The 19,933-nt window shown below is 37.4% G+C and overlaps 1 protein-coding gene across 1 annotated transcript; it reads left to right on the top strand.

Annotated features, from left to right (window-relative positions):
• The first annotated feature begins 15,363 nt into the window (after positions 1 to 15,363).
• Positions 15,364 to 16,299, top strand: LOC148215546 (olfactory receptor 14A16-like). The gene has a single exon (XM_088142946.1). The coding sequence runs from the start codon at positions 15,364 to 15,366 to the stop codon at positions 16,297 to 16,299; it is 936 nt and encodes a 311-aa protein (XP_087999072.1).
• The last annotated feature ends 3,634 nt before the right edge of the window (positions 16,300 to 19,933 follow it).

Here is a 19,933-nt window from a genome sequence, read left to right as displayed (position 1 = left end):
TTGGCAGGACAAAAAAGCCACTATGGAGTTATTCAGTTCTTTAAACTGCTTGGATCATTGCTCTAGAGCAGAATTTCCCAAACGTTTTGGGGTCACTGCTCCCTTAGTTGTACTAAGTTTTTGTAACTCTCCCTGTCCTGGAAACAATGTGTTGGATAAGTTACGTCTATTATTATTATTATTATTATTATTATTATTATTATTATTATTATTTGCTGTGCTCCTTGACTTTCATTATTAGAGGGTGCAGATCATCTGCATTTTCAGCTAGCAGGGTAGTGTCATCAGCATAGTGCAGGTTATTGATGCTTTTTCCTACAATTTTAAAGCCACACTCCTTTTTTTATTTTTTTTTATTTTCAAATTTGTATGCCTTCCAATCCAGCTGGATTTCTTCCAATCCAGCTTCCCTCAATATATATTCCAAGAAGAAGAAGGAGGAGGAGGAGGAGGAGGAGGAGGAGGAGGAGGAGGAGGAGGAGGAGGAGGAGGAGGAGGAGAAAAAGAGAAAAGAAAAGAAAAGAAAAGAAAAGAAAAGAAAAGAAAAGAAAAGAAAAGAAAAGAAAAGAAAAGAAAAGAAAAGAAAAGAAAAGAAAAGAGAAAAAAATGTCTAACCTCTCCATTTAGGAAAAGTCTTTTCTTTAATTAAATAAAAACTACAGAATATGTTTCATTTTTGCATAGATGTCATAATACTTTAAAAAACAGAGAAATTATCTTTGTTACTAGAAGTAAGTTTGGATGCTAAAGATAAAGAATTAGATTAGATATTATTGTACCAAATTCTCTATATTTCCCTCTAGAAACCTTTTAAAAAATGAGCCATTTTGTGATGTGTAAATGAGTCCTGAGATTATGTTTACTTTAGAAATGTGATGTGCTAATATTATTTGGAAAGACAAACTACCATTCATGAATCTCAATTGTAGGGAAAGATGGCCTGACATTACAGTCACACATCACAAAATAGGTTGAATTATATTAAACCACTCCAGCTAGTGAATAGAAATGTCTGCATGATCTCTTTACTCTACTCTTAACCACACTTGGTTTTTCCTTGAATTAAAATGCCATGCTTCCATTACTGCTAACACTGACTAATATTTGAAATCTTGGTTACAAATTGTTTCCAAATTCTCATTATGGCACCTGCGCCAAATTTACTCAGAATATCTAATGGAGGAGCAAATACCAAACATAATTAAACACCTAATGGAGACCAGCAGAAGATCAGCTGGAGTGGTTTAATGTGTTGTTCCTATTAAAGATAAGGAAAACAGGTTCAGATCTCATTGGAAAAAAAAGTATTTACTTTAACCATATTTTCCTCAACAAGCAAGGTAAATATTGCAGAAAAGTAAACTAATCAAATCCTGCTTAAGCCAAATTTGCCTCCCCCCTCCTTTTTTTTTTTTTTTTACAGAGACTCTCTTAATAGAAGAAGATAAACTTTTGGCATAAAGAGTGGGTTGGAAAGGTTTATTTGGTGCTTCAAAAAGTGGTAGCTCTCTTGATTCATAAACTTCCTTCTTTATAACTGATATAGAGAGGTATTTTATACAATCCTTATTGTTTTAAGGATTATTCTGACCCTACTATATAAGCTGCCTAGAGCTGCTGTTGTGATTGAGGAAACATATTAATAAATAAATGTTAAACAATACAAAGAATTAAAACCTCACTAAAGAGGGATGGTGAACAGTTCATGTTAGATAAGTTTCTCATTTGTCCAGCCATAAGTTTAAGATTTATTAGGAATGCCACATCAATATTCATATGCATTTTTAAACATTTCTCATATAGAATTCTTAAATACTTAATAATTTTCCTTAAAGGAAACAAACAGGATTATTTACTTTGAAATACATTTAGTAATGCATTCTCCTAATATATATATATATATATAAAATAGATTTTTGGTACTACATTTATATTGGAAATACAAAAGTTCCATTCAATTAAATATTCCATATCCGTTAACTCTAATTTCACATCTGTTAGTTAGCTGTTTTTCACAGAGCTTCTGTTGTGATAATCATTTCTGAAGTTGAAACATCAAGCAAAAGATATATGTTTTAGTCAAAGTATTGTAACAGAGAAAGCATGGTCCTCTATGATCTGATGGTTAAGTCAAAGGATTGGGAGAAATTGAGTCTTGGTCCTGCCCTACCCAGCTGGTTGTTTTTGCCACAACCATTCTCTCTCAGGAATTTAAATATTGGCAAGAACATTTCATGGACATCTCCTTAAAGACACCAAGAGTCAGAGGTGGCTCAGTGCACCATAACAAACGTGAACTTTTTATATGCCAAGTCACAGTTAAGCTGGTTAGGTTCTAATCAACTCCTTAAGGTAACAGAGCTGAGCTTGTTAACTTGTGCTAAGCACTTTTTTAGGGACATGCTGCACTGCAGAGAAAAACAGCTCAGGAAGAGATTGTTTAGGCAATTGCTCTGCTCTGCAAGAGGGAGGAAAAAGAACAAAATGGGTCAGGCACAGGACATTTGCCAGGAAAAATGCACAGATCAACATATTCACCATAAGTCAGGGCTGTCTCTGTGAACCATAACTGAATATTGTTAGATGACCCTGAGATGAGTCCAATCCCATAAATGAATAAAACAAACTTTCCAACTTCAGGTAATGTATTGGAAACTGGGAGATGGCTACCTATGTATTTATGCCCTATGTTTGCTTTCTTACTTTCCTGTTGAAACTCAAAAATAGGTAGATGCACAGCCCATTCTCCTTAAAAAACAATAACTTCTGACGAAAAGGTCTAAAAAGAGCAACTTTGATATCTTTGTTTCTCATGCTGTAGACTAATGGATTCAACAAAGATGGAATAATGGAATAAGTTATTGTTATTATGAAGTCAAGATGTGATGGACAGTCAGCTATAGGCTTTAGGTAAGCAAAACAAGAAGTAACCACAAATAGGGAGAAGACAATGATGTGTGGTAAGCAAGTAGAGAAGACCTTTTTCCTTCCCTGAGCAGAAGGAATTCTCAGTACAGCAGAGAAGACATGCACATAAGTGACAATGACAAATGCAAAACAGCCAATTCCTAATGTAGCACTGAAGACAATAACTCCAATTTCACTTACATATAAACCAGAGCAGGCAATGTTAAGTAAATATGGGATTTCACAGAAGAACTGGTTGATAATATTAGAGCAGAAAGGAATAATAAAAGTGACAGTAGTGTGTATTGAAGCATGGAGAAGGCTGGCAGTCCATACACTGCCAACTATTTTGGTGCAGGCCTTCCTGTTCATTATCATTTCATATCGCAAAGGATTACAAATGGCAACATACCGGTCATAGGCCATGACAGTAAGGAGAAAAACATCACAGCTCAGGAAAGACAAGAGGAACAGGACTTGGGCAACACATCCAGAATGAGAAATAGTCCTTATCTTCATCAGAGAATTAAAAACAGCTTTGGGGATAGTAACTGAAACTGAACCAATGTCTTGAATGGCTAAATTCATCAAGAAGAAGTACATGGGGGTATGAAGGTGATGGTCAGAAATAACAGCAGAGATGAGCAGAAGGTTCCCTGTTACCATCATTAAATAAAACATTAGTAGTAAAACTATGTGCGTAATGTGTAGCTCCCAAATTTTTGAGAATTCCCAGAGAAGAAACTCAGATGTGTCATTATCCATTCTTAATAATTGCACCCCTAGAAAAGAAAGGGGAAAAAAAAAAAGAATTGTTAAAATATTTCCTATTCAATAATGTTTGGAGTGATTTGGAGAGTACTGGATCAACATTTATAGTGAAAATTATATTAAAACCTGGTTCTCCAAATTAAATAAAATATTCTCAGCAATAGCATTATGTAGTTGTATTTGCTTAAAGTTCAGCGTGATGACTTTTACAGTTCATTGTCAAGCCTAATGGCATTATTTTATAGTCTTGGGCATTGTTTTTTTAAATAGCATTTTCTAAGACTAATTTCATCAGAACTGGGACCCTAAAGCAAGCAGATTTTTTTTTTAATCAAGTCACAAGTTAATTCTGACATAACTGAGGTTTCTATCTCTCCCTCCCTCCCTTTCTCTTTCTCTTTTTTTCAGTTTCTTCATCTTTGACTGGCACAGTTCAGGCAGGTTTATATGCTACTGATACTTGTTGAAATGAATTCAAGGTACCATAATTCACACATTTTTTACATTCATACAACAGATTTTGATTTTTTTACAGGAAAAGATCTAGAATTATGTATTGGAGCTTTGTAAATTCAGCCAGACTCAATATTACCATCTTTGGTAAACTCTTTCATTAATTGTTATAGAAATATCTTATTTGTGTTGGGATTAGCCACATGTAATTATTTTGGCAAATGTGGATGGATATAACTGCTTTTGTTTCATTATTTTTTAAGCCATCATTTTAAAGTTTCTTAATGAATGTCCCTCAAAGAAGTACAGGATTCCGATTATGGCTTTTTTTTTTTTTAATCATTTGAATGACCTTCTCATCTCTACCTTGTTCTACACAAAATAAGGATTGTGAAGAATGACTTCAAATTAGAACCTTCAATTCTATCTGACAACCTAATCTGAGTTAAGAACTCTATCTATATGGTCATTTTGTTTAGAAAGTGAATGAAAATGTTTTCAAAGACTCCAATTTAAATCTTGATACAGCCCTAGATTTTAAGAAAAAGTGAAAATGAGGGCATATTAAAGGAAAAGAACTTGAAATAAAATTACATGGAGCCATGATAAACCTTCATACTCAGCCAAATCACAGCCATTAACCTGAATAAGTGAAGAATGTTTGTACAATAACTGAAGGAGGGGGTGAGAAATTGAGGGAAAGGAATTCCTTTCTTTGTTGTCACTTGATTAATTTAAGATGTATTAAGTTCTAGCACTGTTTATTCCCATCTCTCTCTTTAAATAAATATTCCTGATGAATCATTTATCTATAGGCAGCTAACACTTGTACTATAATCTATATTTTATTGGAAGTGTAATTGCAAAGGAAAGGGAAGGACTTATGAATATGTAAAGGAAGAAAGGGAGAAATAATGGATAATTCAAAATAAAAATAAGTGAATGACTCACCATTTTTATCCGTATTTATTCATGCAGATTTCTTTCTTTTTCCTGATTGTCTTTCTAAAGCAATCTTACAGCAATGTAAGATTTTATACTGTGCTGCATTTCCATGAGATTTCATCTAATTTTTCTTGCCATTCCTCCAAAGATTAAAAAAAATATATCTGTCTCTATTGATAGTATAAAAAAGCTACTGTAGAATGGATTAAAAAAAAAAGTCTTAGAAAAACTCATGAAGTCATTACCCAAGTGTCTTAATTATTATAATGGGGTAGGGGGGAGAGAAAGAGAGGGAGAGAGAGAGAGAGGGAGGGAGAGAGGGAGAGAGAGAGGACTAATTTCTCTAATATAAGGCCTCCCTCATGTACAACTTGATCATGGATGAGAGGGCTGACCTGGCATGTATTACTGAGACATGGATAGGCCCAGAAACCTGGGTGCCCCTCTTGGAGATGCGCCCAGCTGGGTTTTGAGTTTGGCACCAATTGAAAAACTAGGGCAGGGGTGAAGGTGTGGCAATTGTCATCCAGGAATCTCTTACGGCTTTCAAGGGCGCCACCCCACAGGAACAGGATGTGAGACCCTGTTCCTGAAGTTGGGCCCACGAGCATAGTCAACACATAACAGATGTTGTTACTGTACCAGCCACCCTGCTGCGTAGCAACTTCCCTTCCTGAGCTGCTAGAAGCTGTTGTGGGGCTGGTGGTACAGTTCCCCAGACTTATGGTCTTGGGTGATTTCAATCCACCTTCCCTGGGAGTGAGGTCTGAGGTGGCTTAGGAGTTCATGGCTATCATGACATCCTATCCCAGCTCATCCAGAGCCCAACTTGGGACAGTGGTCACACACTGGATCTGGTGTTCCTGTCAGAGTAGTGGTTATGTGATCTGCAACTGGAGGAAATTTTGGTGTCCCCTTTGTCATGGTCAGATCACACACTGATTACCATGGGATTCTCTGGTGCCATGATCCACCGCAGAGAATCTTGACATATTAGATTAGTTCCCCTCCCCCGCCTCCAGTGACTAATGGACCGGGAGGGGTTCCAGAGGGAGCTGGGGTTGTTCCTGCTGCTCTGCTGCATGGTCCACCTGAAGCCTTGGTTGCTGCCTGGAATAAAGGAGCAGCTGAGGCTTTAGATTGGATTGCACTTATGTGACCTCTCCCCTCTTGAGGATCCTGTCACTCCCTGTGGTTTACAGAGGGAGATGAAACAAGAGAAGAGATATCTAGAGCATTGCTGGAGCTCATCTGTGGTGGATCATGGCACCAGAGAATCCCATGGTAATCAGTGTGTGATCTGACCATGACAAAGGGGACACCAAAATTTCCCCCAGTTGCAGATCACATAACCACTACTCTGACAGGAACACCAGATCCAGTGTGTGACCACTGTCCCATGTTGGGCTCTGGATGAGCTGGGATAGGATGACATGATAGCCATGAACTCCTAAGCCACCTCAGACCTCACTCCCAGGGAAGGTGGATTGAAATCACCCAAGACCATAAGTCTGGGGAACTGTACCACCAGCCCCACAACAGCTTCTAGCAGCTCAGGAAGGGAAGTTGCTACATAGCAGGGTTGCTGGTACAGTAACAACATCTGTTATGTGTTGATTATGCTCATGGGCCCAACTTCAGGAACAGGGTCTCACATCCAGTGACCTGTGGGGTGGCACCCCTGAAAGCTGTAAGAGATTCCTGGATGACACAGCTGGACTAGACCAAACATGGATTAAGGCCACTATTAAGGCCTACCTTGTGGTGGTATGGGTGGCAAAACAAGAGTACTCCTCTGCTCTTTTTGCATCCACAGATTGCCACCCCAAAGCCCTGTTTTGGGTGATATGAGCACTCTTGGGTAAAAGAGTCCCAGAGAACCATTCACAGCTGGACGATGGCTTTGCTACAGATCTGGGGGAGATGTCTAGGGTAGACTCTTGCCCGGTTATCTGGGAACAATTTGAACCTGTTGGACCTGAGGAAGTGGATAGGGTTATACCAGGGTTATACATGATATACCAGTCATATTCCATGACAGTAAGGAGGGAAACATAACAGCTCAGGGAAAAAAAATAATAAGAAGAACATAACTTGGACAACACCTCCAGAATGAGAAATTGTGCTAATTTTCATAAGAGAATTGAAAACAGCATTGCGGATAATGACTGAAACTGAACTAATGTCTTGCAACACTACATTGATCAGGAAGAAATACATGGGGCTGTGAAGGTGGTGGTTAAAAATAACAGCAGTGATCATAAGAAGGTTCCCTGTTACTGTTAGCTCCCAAATCTTTGATTATTCCCAGAGAAGAAACTCATATGTGTCATTTTGCAATCTTAATAATGATATCCCTGGAAGAAAAAGGAGAATTGTTAAAATATGTCCTATTCAGTACTGTTTGGAGTAATTTGAAGAGTGATGGATCAACCTTTAATAAATATTATATTAAAACCTAGTTCTCCACATTTATGTAAAACAATGTGAGGAACAGCATTACATCCTTCTCTTTGCTTAAAGATCAGTGTGATGACTGTTAGAGATATTTAACCACTATCAAATCATATGGTATTATTTTATAGTCTAGAGGTTACAGATAATTACAGTTTGTTTTTAATAGCAGCTTCTAAGACTAATTTCTTCATTAGTGGGAACCTAAAATAAACAGATTTTTTCCCCCTCAAGTTTGATAAAAGTTGCTGTAAGTTGGATTTCAATCCAGGTATATTCAACCATGTCAATGGATTTTTTTGTGTACTGGCCATGTAATATTATTATTATGGTTGGTTGTACAGTCAGCCAGATGTTTAGACTGGATTTGGCATTTTTATCCAGCTCTCGAGTCCTTCCCAAGGACCTGGAATAGGCAGATGTTGTTTGATGGTGTTAAAAGTATCGTTGCAGAATGTAAGCTGTTACAAGTAAAGGTGCCTTTTGCAATTGACTGATGGTGATTTTGTCAATGCTGATGGTGTTCAAGTGGTGCTCCAGACATTTTGGGATTGCACCTAAGGTGTCTATAACTATTGGTCTTATCTTTCCTTTCTTTTGCCATAGTTCTACTTCTATTTGCAGGTCTTTATATTTTGTGATTTTCTCCAGTTACTATTACTACTACTACTACTACTGTTATTGTTATTGTTATTAAGTCCTTGGAGCCATTCCATGCAGTTTTCTAGGCAACATTGTTCAGAAGTTTGTTTGTTTGTTTGTTTGTTTGTTTTAATTTCCTTCTTTGTAGGGCTGAGACAGAGTGAGTAGTTCAGAGTCATCCAGCTCCCTTCCATGTATAAGGCAGGATTAGAACTCCTGGTGTAAGTCTGGCACCTTAATCACTAGATGAAACTGACTACAAGAAGAATTATCCCAATATGTTATTAAAATAAGTAAATGGCATACTTAAAATCAGGAAAATCAAAGTAACCATTATCATGTGCAAGTGATACAGGCAAATCTGGGTATTTGTTCCTTCTATTTAAAAAAAAAAATCAAACAATGAACTATTTCTGGCATTGTGTGTGTGTGTTTGTGTGGGCATAAAAAGAAAATCCCCAACCCAGGGATGGGGGGGGGGGGGAGAGACGGAGAGGGAGAGAGAGAGAGAGAGACTTTGCTGCATTGGGGTGTTTCTCTCTCTCTCTCTCTCTCTTTCTGTGTAGATAGATATATAGGTAGCACTAAAAGTCAAGACCCAAAGACAATTTATTATATAAATTACATTAAATGTTCAAATTGGCTGCCATTCTCTTCTAAACACTTCCAGGCTCATTTGACTCATCATTTTTGAACAAAGTACAGTAACAATTTTCTAAATATATAATAAAAAAATAAAATAATTATATTGTGATTAGCCTATGGGGTCTGACTTTTGGTAAACCCTGCACAGAGTATATATACCTAGAGAAAATCTATCTATATGGTCACTATGAGTCAACACGAAATTAATGGCACATAATTAATTAATTAATTAATTAATTAATTAATTAATTAATTAATTTGCCACCCATCTCACTGTATAAGTGATCCTAGCTGGCTTACACCTCCAGCCATGATGGAATGTCCTTCAGAATAGGCAGTTTTATATGATTTCTTATTTAACTATTATATATACGCTGGATAGCATAGTGGTTAGAACACCACCTTTGATGCAGGAGACTGGGGTTCAAATCCCGGCTGGTACCTACCTTAACAGTAGGGGTTCTTGAGCAAAGACTCCCCAATGCTTCACGTGCCTACCTCAAATATGAGAGTGACACAAACTAAGAGAGTCATGCCGGCTCAGACTTCACCCCAATTAACAAGGTCCGCGTCAGATGTTGGGGAACCAGGACAATCTGATATTAAGTGGGCTACTGGAATAAACCATACATGGATGAGACAAGGAAAAGACTTGGCTACTGAAAAAATATATGGGCCTGACTCCATATGAAGCCCTAGAGACTGCTAAACAAAGGTTCACAGTACTGGCTGCCAGGCTACGGAGATACACTAGAAAAGCAGATAAATGCCCTGTTCTCCAAAGAACCATCCAAAGTGTACTCCCAACTGCAGTGCAACCACACAGTAATAGCTGAGCCACCAGCAGCAGAAACTGAACAGTACTGGAAGAACATATGGGAGAAAGAGAAGACACATAACACCAGTGCAAAGTGGCTGCAGGACCTGAAAGCAGACCACAGCAATCTCCCAGAACAGGAACCTGTCACCATCACAGTAGCAGACATCCAACAGCAGGTAAAAACATGAAAAGCTTGACAGCACTTGGCCTGGACATGATCCACACCTACTGGCTAAAGAAACTAACAGCAGTGCATGAATGCCTAGCAGCACAGATGAACCAACTGCTAGCAGCAGGCTCCCACCCAGAGTGGCTAACACAAGGAAGGACAGTTCTGATCACAAAGGAACAGCACCATCCAACTACCGGCCAATAACCTGCCTCCCCACAACATGGGAAGTTCTATCAGGCATCCTAGCTGCCAAGCTACAATACCATATGGGCCAGTACATGAGCACAGCTCAGAAGGGCATTGGGAACAACACCAGAGGCTCAAACCACCAGTTACTCACAGATAGAGCAGTCGCCTGAGACTCAAGGACTAGGCAGACCAATCTGAGCACAGCCTGAATTGACTACAGGAAAGCCTATGACTCAATGCCACACACATGGATCTGTGAATGCCTGGCACTGTACAAAGTCAACAGGACATTAAGGACCTTCCTCAAGAACTCAATGGGACTGTGGAAGACAACATTGGAAGTGAACTCAAGAGAGCTCACACAAGTGGCCATCAAGTGCGGCATATACCAAGGTGATGCACTGTCCCCACTGCTGTTCTGCATAGGCTTAAACCCCCTCAGCCAGATAATCACAAGAACTGGATATGGGTACAAGTTTAAGAGTGGAATCACCATCAGCCATCTTCTCTACATGGATGACATCAAGCTGTATGCTAAGAGTGAACAAGACATCGACTCACTGATCCACCTGACACAGATCTACAGCGAGGATATTGGGATGTCATTCAGACTGGAGAAGTGTGGCAGGATGATAGTAATAGAGAGGGAAGGTAGTTAAGACCGATGGAGTGGAACTACCAGTGGGCCACATAGCAGACATAGAGACCAGCTATAAATATCTTGGTGTCCCACAGTCACATGGGAACCATGATGAGGAAGCAAGGAAGATGGCAACATTCAAGAATCACCAAAGGATAAGACAGGTCCTGAAGAGCCAGCTCAATGGGAAGAACAAGATCTATGCCATCAACGTGTACGTCCTGCCAGTCATCAGATACCCTGCCAGTGTAGTGAGCTGGCCAAAGGAAGTCATGGAGGCTGCCAATGTGAAGACCCGGAAGCTCCTCACAATGCACGGAGGTTTCCACCCCAAGTCCAACACTCAGAGACTGTACACCAGCCGCAAAAAGGGCAGGCGGGGTCTGATGAGCATCAAAGCCACTGTCCTGGATGAAACCCGGAGTAGCCAGGAGTACATCAGTAAGATGGCACCCAAAGATGAGCTGCTGAGAGAATGCCTGAGGCAGCAGCAGACATGGGAGGAAGTTCAAGTGGGGGAAATACCATGGCAAGACAAGACCCTGCATGGGATGTACCATCGACAGACAGCTGAGGTGGCTGACATTGGGAAATCCTATCACTGGCTGGAAAGGGCCGGACTAAAAGACAGCACTGAGGCGCTGATCATAGCAGCACAAGAACAGGCACTAAGCACCAGATCCACAGAAGCAGGGATCTACCACATGAAATAGGACTCAAGGTGCAGATTGGGTAAAGAGGCCTCAGAGACAGTCCAAAACATAGTGGCAGGGTGTAAGATGCAGGCAGGAACAGCATGTACTGAACGGCACAACCAAGTAGCTGGCATTGTGTACAGGAACATCTGCACAGTGTATGGGCTAGACCCTCCCAGGTCCAGATGGGAGATTCCAAGAAAGTCATGGAGAATAATAGGGCTAAGATCCTGTGGGACTTCCAGATCCAGATGGACAGGCAGGTACTGGCCAATCAACCAGACATCATGGTAGTAGACAAAGACCAGAAGACAGCAGTAGTGATAGATGTAGCAGTGCCAAGTGACAGCAACATCAGGAAGAAGGAGCATGAGAAGCTGAAGAAGTATCAGGGCCTGAAGGAAGAAATAGAGAAGACGTGGAAAGTAAAGGCCAAAGTTGTCCCAGTGGTGGTAGGAGCACTCGGGGCCATGACTCCTAAGCTGGAAGAGTGGCTCCAACAGATCCCAGGAACATCAGAAGTCTCTGTCCAGAAGCGTGCAGTGCTAGGAACAGCTAAGATACTGTGCAGAACTCTCAAACTCCCAGGTAGAGGACCCGAGATTGAGGAAGACACGTACCACCAATAGGGGTGAGAGGGGAATGTTTATATATATATATATATATATATATATATATATATATATATATATGTACACACACACACACACACAAACACTTGTATCACAATTGGTTATATTATGAACATTCCATTGCCATTGGTACCGAAGTTTACCTATGTCTTCATTTTTTGTCCTGCTATTTCCTCCTACCCACATAGTTCGTGTCTCCTTTACATGACTATCTTGTGTAGCAGTTTGGATTGTTTGGTAGTTTCCAAGCATTACTTGGCTAACTTAATTTCTCTCTCTCTCTCTCTCTCTCTCTCTCTCTCTCTCTCTCTCTCTCTCTCTCTCATGATTTTATGCTTTGTTACATTTACTAGGTATTCTCTTGATACATGGGTTATTTGAAAAAAATGAAAACTTTCAGCATCCTTTGATTGAAATGACTACCTGTAATGTGAAATAAATGTAATATGCAGTAGCCTTTCCTAGCCTAGTGGTCTCCAGATATGGATGTGAATTCTTGAAGTTTCAGTTCCAACGCTTCAAAACCCGTTGTCTTTGGAATACTACCAAAAGGAAATATATAATTCTAGAGGGCTGCAACAAAAGAAGGAATGGTGAACCACTGAGTTTCTCCTATAATAACCAGAGGAGACTGTACATGACTGGCTTCATCCTATTAGGGACTCTTGAGACATATATAACTAGATGTTATTCTATGGGATTCCAATCCTCTATGGGAAATTAAACTCACAGACAATACACTATGAACTATATACAATGCACTAGCTTTAGGATCTACCTTGTTTCTGACACTTAGTGGTGCTGTAGGAAGGGATAAATAGCATCTATCAAAATGGTGTATACAGTACACCTTCCTTTCAGCTCACAGAGAGGTGAGTTTTACTTCTAGTAACCTTGAGTTTATACAGATAATTGCTAAAACGATTCTCCCATTTTGTTACATTTTATGCTCAAGTGAAAGTTGAGAAACATTTTGCAATAGTACTGAAATTAATTGAGCACAATTCATTTGCATTAAGATCCCTGGGAAAGATTTAAAATATGATCAGGAATGCAAACATTATTATTGTTTTATGAGTCTGTTGCAGTCTTTTGGAAATAATTCTCATCTAATTGGATTGTAGAAGAAGAACTACAATCAGAAAATAATTTATTTTCCCATAGACATGTAATCTTGAAATTCTTTTGGAATACTAAAATCAAATCCTCAAAGATGCAATAAATTTATTTCCTATAGTTTTCTGTCAAGTGTGGTAGCACACTTTCCATCTCTTGGAAAGGTATGGATAAAAGAGCATAAAATATCTTGCATAACTGGAAAAATGCATAATTGTAATCTAGGAATGAAATCCATCAAGCAAAATATGTAAGTAATTTAATATATTTATCAGCGTAGTAATCCCTTGCTCAATTTCTTATTTTCCTTATATAAACACCACTGGAATATTTCTCAAATCTTTAAAATCCTACAGATATGTTGCAGATTAATTAAATAAAGATAGGCAATCCCCCAATCACTTTGGGGATTATGGTTATAGATCTAGCAGAAAAATGTCCTTATCATACAAATCATACCTGGTTTGATTTAGAACTCAGGGATAATATTTAGATGGGTGTAATAGTAGTGATTAGCATAGAAACAACATTATTACTATTTCTTTGAGAAATCTTTTACTTGTTCCATTGATGTCCATAATATTTTTAAGCAGTTGACATATTTAAAACACATTTAGTGAGCTTATAAATTGTTGATTGCAATGCATATTGAATCATAATTCAATACTGAGAGTTTTAAAAAAAAGAATACAACTCACTGAGTTGGATAGCAGACATTTATACATACTGGGGTATGATTTAGAAAACATTTTGGATAGAAAATTGAGAGTAGATTCTTGATTATCCATTTCTGTGAGAAATTTGAAAAAGTCAGATGGATCAGTGAAAATGCTATTTTTCATTAGTAAACTAAGAGACTAAAAATAATTCAGATTTAAGAAATTAAAACAAATATATTCCTTTGGAGGTGGAACTTTTTAGCAAAGTCATTCTTACACAAATTATTGCAAGACTAGATTTCAGTTCTACATGTGGACCTTTTAAATGACATTAAATCTATTTATATACATATTAATCTGGCTTACATGACACACCACCAAATTTGAGATCTAATACCTTAATCATAATTTTAACCATGATTTCTGAGAAGCTTTCAAAAGGAAGTGATAATTAATTCTCAGCTATCAGAGAGAAGCAGAAGGGGCTGCCACAGCCACAGAATTGGGCTATTCTAGTTCCAGGATCTCTGTCTTCCTGTTTCATTTTTTACATTCATGGAGGTTGGAATATTGAAAAGGGACTGTTAAGGAGGAAGATCACCCTTCTACCACTACAACTCTGATTAAAAATGAAAGAGTGCCTTATATTGAGTCACATTGTTGAGAGAGCTAGGATAATATGGTTGACCCTGACTAGAAATCCTTTCCTGGGCTTGAAACTAGAGTTTTTCCAATTCAACTTGAGCAATTAAGTTGTAAGTTTCTGCTTGCCATGGTGCTTCTACAAATCATTTAGAGTCTAAAAGTGTTTGTGTGTCTATTTCACACAATAAGCTAAGTCATGACTGTTACTTATTATATGTACATGTTTTCTTCCTATATTATTAAATACTGTGTAAAAGGTTATTACACAGAAAACATGTACATATAATAAGTAACAGTTATGACTTAGCTTATTGTGTTAAAACACTAATAGACAATCCAAACACTTTTAGACTCTAAATGATTTGTAGAAGCACCATGGCAAGCAGAAACTTACAACTTAATTGCTCAAGTTGAATTGGAAAAACTCTAGTTTCAAGCCCAGGAAAGGATTTCTAGTCAGGGTCAACCATATTATCCTAGCTCTCTCAACAATGTGACTCAATATAAGGCACCCTTTCATTTTATTTTCTTTTTGAAGTATTAGACTAACTTCGCTGATATTTGAACCTTGTTATAACCTGAATGGAAAAAAATCCCAGGGCTGAGGGCTTGACTAAGTAGTGAAAAAATACATATGGGAAAAAGACAATTAAAAGCAACTTCCAAATTGTTCTCAGGAAACGGTGTGGCTGTGTCCATCAAATAACCATGGGTCAAGTTTGATTCATATGAGATTCTGCTTTTAAGTTCCAAGAGGCAAAGGGAAGTAAGGAATTCTATTTGAGTCAAGGCTTGCCATGTAAAGGAAAATGGTATGTGTATATATATATATGTGTATATATATATATATATATATATATATATATATACCATCTCTCCAAAATTAATCTAATTCAATTTATAGTCTTAAATAAGATTATAATTGCAAAAATGTTTCATTTCATTTCTTCCCAGGAACAGAAAATATCTCATGAAGCAATGAGTAACCAAACAGTCTCTGGATTTCTCCTTCTTGAATTTGCAACAAATTCAGAACTTCAGCTACTACACTTTGCTGTGTTCCTGATACTATATTTGGGAATAGTATTGGGAAATATTCTTATAATCTCTGCAGTAATTTTTGACTATCACTTGCATAGTCCCATGTACTTCTTTCTGATGAACTTGGCCATACAGGACATTGGCCAAGTTTCAGTCATAATCCCTAAATCCATGATCAATTCTCTCAAGAATACTAGGTACATTTCTTATTCTGGATGTGTTGCTCAAGTCCTCTTCCTTATCTTTTTCATTGAATCTGATTTTTCTTTGCTCACGGTCATGGCATATGATCGTTATGTTGCCATTTGCAAACCTTTACATTATGAGATGGTCATGAGCAGGACAGCCTGCAAGCAAATATTTGCTAGTGTATGGATATGTGGTCTTCTCTATGCAGTATTACACACTGCAGGCACATTTGCAAATTCCTTCTGTTCTAATGTTGTCAATCAATTTTTCTGTGAAATACCACATTTGCTTGCCCTTTCCTGCTCCAACAGGTATTTTGATGAAATTGTAATTATTTTATTAAGTTGTAGTATAGCTTTAGTTTTCTTTATTTTTGTCATTATCTCTTATATGAAGATTTTGATTATAGTGTTGAGAATGCCCTCAGTTCATGGAAGAAAAAAAGTATTCTCAACTTGCTTTCCACATCTCATTGTATTTTGCATATTTGTGTTAACTACAACGTTTGCTTATTTGAAGCCAAATTTTAATATTGAGCCACATCTGAATTTGTTATTTACTGTTATATATTCTATCATTCCCTCCCTACTGAACCCAATTATTTATGGTCTGAGAAATAAAGACATCAAACTTGCCTTAACAAAACTATTAGGTCTCAATCCTTCTGTCAAATTTTCTTTCTAAATTTGGAGTTAGGAAACAACAGAAATAACATCAGTTTATTGGGATATGTTGGAGGTACTATTTATTGCTAGGCAAAGAAAGTCTTCATGTTTCCTACCAATTTTAATTTAGGATGTTGAAAAAGAATTTGCTTTACCTTTTCCTTCAAAGTCATTAAATTTGGAAAGTAAAAACCTTTGAATGTGCATATTGAAAGACATCTCAGTAGTGCTTGATTGCAGCAGGAAAATATATCAGGAATTAATCTGAATCTTTAACGTTTGTAAGTTATTGGTTTTGTGCAACAAATTTGGTTCCCTCTCTCACAATATTGCTATGGGTCTGGGACTAAGAATTAAGAACATCCAAATAACCCTGGATTGATTAATTTTATTACTTTGACATTAAGGAAATCCAATCCCTCTAATTTCTCAAGGAGAACGATAGCCCATATTGGTAATCATCAGAAAATACTAAACTCTAATTAATTTGAGGATTTGATGTGAACAGCTATAAAAACAGTATCACACATCATTCAATACTGTTTTATGAAAAGTATAGATAATGTCTCATATGGAAGACATCCATCCATCTTATAGACATTTTTTCCCCCAAAAGAGATCAGTTTAATATACCATGATATCTGTGGAAGAGATATACTTATGAATGCTTGCACAGGGAAGTATTTGTTACTTTTGAAGGCATAAATAGAAAGTTTGGTACTGTAATTGGGATAACTCATGTCTAATCCTCCTCTATTTGATCATTTCTTTTGCGGTTCCATTTACTTGAATAGCCTTTGAAGTTGCGACCCCATCTTCTCTGAAACATACATGCTATTTCATCATGTGATGTAATGATAAATAGAGTTCTGACCTCTGTTTTAACTCCCTAGAATTAAACCTGGATTCCAGGTCATTGACATTGTTCTTATGAAAGTGATATATCTATGTCTTATATCAAACGAAAATTCAGATTGGATAATGTAATTTATGAATATCTAATTAAAATATACTTTTTTTTGGAAAGATACAGTATTTGTGGATTGTGTTGTGGAAAGTAATTTCACCACATCACAAGTATAATTCTCATATCCAAAATCTCTCTTTTCAATAGGCATGCCTGCCTTCCTTTTTTTTTTTTTTTTTTACTGACAGTTCAGCTCCAAGGGATATATATTAATGAACTAATCTGTTTCGAAGACCAGATCTGGAATTGTACAAATGATATGGTATGTTCTGAACTGCCTACACATTTGTCAATAAGATTTATTTTTGGTTCTGGAACATGATTCAGAAAAGCAGATTTCTACTCTCTCTGTGGAATAGAATCCTTCCCAAAATCTGGATAGCTCTGACTCTGTTAGTCTTTCATAAGGCACTGAAAGCCTGCTCATTCCCCTAGGCATTTGGGCCAGAGGTTTAGGTGAGCTTTCTTTGTTAAAGTTGTTGTTGTTGTTTAATAAATTGGGATTACTGATTTAATCTCAAGTGTTGTGGTTTGCATAGTGGGATTGTTACTGTATGTGAGATAGATGGCCATTAAAATTATATCAAATTATCAAGGTAATGCATGGGATAAAATGAAATGGCTTATTTCAAATTATTTTGATTTTTCTCAGAATATGACAAAAATTGTAGACTGACCACACAATTATGGGTGAATACACCGTGTCTAACTGGACAGAAATCAGAGTAATAGATTTCTATTTATGAACTTCTTAATCTTTTGTTTGTTTCTTTGTTTAAGAGACCATCATTTTGTGTATATTTCTGTGATCAGAATATGATACAATTTGTCACAAAGACATTTCCTGTGGTGAAGTGTATCCAAAATCCAGACAGAGATTGAAGAAATGGGTGCAAGGAGAAGTACAAGTCATAAGAAATATTGACACCCCTTCCTAAATGAGATGAAACTGATATTTGGAGACTGAAGCATAAGAGTCCTTGGGGTTCTCTGAGCTTGGTTGTTTTCTTGCAAACATTTCATTACCTGGCTAGGTAACATCTTCAGTGCAACCAAGCTCAGAGAACCCCAAGGACTCCACAGTTCAACCCTGAGCTACACATATTCACTTCTATTGGTACTGAAGCATACGCATAAACAATCAATTAAATTAAAGAAATTTATTGTCTGATTAACTGTACAGAGGATGGGGAGGAGAGGGAGGATAACAGATCTGAAGATGTGAGACTTGGTAGAAAATATGCAATACTGTCAGCAAAATGCAAATGTATAAGGATTCAGACTAATAAGGCAAAATCTGATTCTCATGATAGAAAAAGCTATTTTATAAATAGGAACAAATAGTAGAATGGGTAAGCAGATGGTAAATAGCAATAGTCTTGAAAAGGCCTGAGGAAAATCCCCAGGATTTAAATCAAGACACTAACAAAAGTACATGACTGGATTCTGGGTGCTTTGTACACTATTATGTCTTTCTAATTCTCTGTAATAATTAGTTTTAAGCTTTTTACATTTGCTTGGGAATGTGGAGCAGGACAACTTCCAGGTGGAGAAATGGAAAACAAACATGCCTTTGTATTGCAGAGATGATACTGAGGTAGAAAATGGCAGCCAGGCAGCAAGCCTGGACCTGCGAAGCTTTTCCAGACAAGGAGAAGCCTTGAGATCACCCACCTGTGCTCTGAAAGGGAGCCCCTTGTTAGTAAACTCACAGGATCCAGGGGGCCCTGTGAGTGACTTGCGAATAGACTTGCTGATAGAGGGACTCTGCTGGGAGCCGAGGAAGAAAGTTGAAGCTCACAACCTCAAGTAGAGCCTGCTTAAAGGACACTGAATTTGCCTATTCTACTTTCTACAGCATGTTAGAGTGAGAAAGATTTTAAAAACTCTAGAAATCTTCAGACCAGCAGAACATCTAAACCACCTGGTGAGTGTACCTCCAACCTGAAGGATTAAGGTAAAAGTAAAGAAATAATTACTGTATATGGATTTAAAAAGAATTAAATGCAAAAACTTTGCCAAGAATGGAAATTAAGGAAGTTTAAAATGGATTAAAGGGATAACTGAATTTGGAATATTGTTTATTAAAATACTTGTGAACTAATTAAATAAATAATACATGCCTCCATGGGAAAGAGGATTATTTAAATTGGTTAAGAAGGGTGATTGGTTGATTTCCATAAAGAGACAAGGGAAACTGGAAGCTGTGAAAGACCACATGACTATAGAACTACAGAGTGGCGAAAGGGATTAAAGAGTTAAGGATTTAAGAAAAAAAAACAATGCTCTCTTTGTTTTCTACCTCTTCTTTCTGGATTACAAATTAAAAAAGAAAAATGGCTATAACTAACAAAGCAGCAAAAATTGCAGAAGGGAGAAGAGGATTATTTATAGACCAAATAACAGAAAAGGGAATTACGCCAGAAATTTTACAAAAGATATTTGAAGAAATGGGGAAGAATGTCACAGCATTAATGACAGCATCAGTGACTGAGCCTGTAACTGCAGCTGTGACTGCATAAGTTAAAAGAGACCTGGCTTTATTAGAAGGAAGAATAGAGAAAAGATTTGCAAATATGGAAGAAAAGGTGAACAAGAAGTTAAAGAATCTATAACACAGATGAGTGGAGAGGTTAAACAATTTAAAGAAAAAAAATGAAAATTTTGGAAAATAAGACAGAAATAA

The sequence above is a fragment of the Python bivittatus genome, unplaced genomic scaffold, assembly GCF_059951505.1.
Source record: "Python bivittatus isolate LINGU-HERP-01145 unplaced genomic scaffold, Pbiv_v1 ctg000470_np1212, whole genome shotgun sequence".
Lineage (NCBI taxonomy): Eukaryota > Metazoa > Chordata > Lepidosauria > Squamata > Pythonidae > Python > Python bivittatus.
Note: the sequence above shows the minus strand (reverse complement) of the source record. Positions and strands in the feature narration are given on the sequence as shown.

What these genes read in the sequence shown, in the direction of transcription:
- LOC148215546 (XM_088142946.1), top strand. Translation starts at nt 15,364, where the DNA reads ATGAGTAACCAAACAGTCTCTGGATTTCTCCTTCTTGAATTTGCAACA.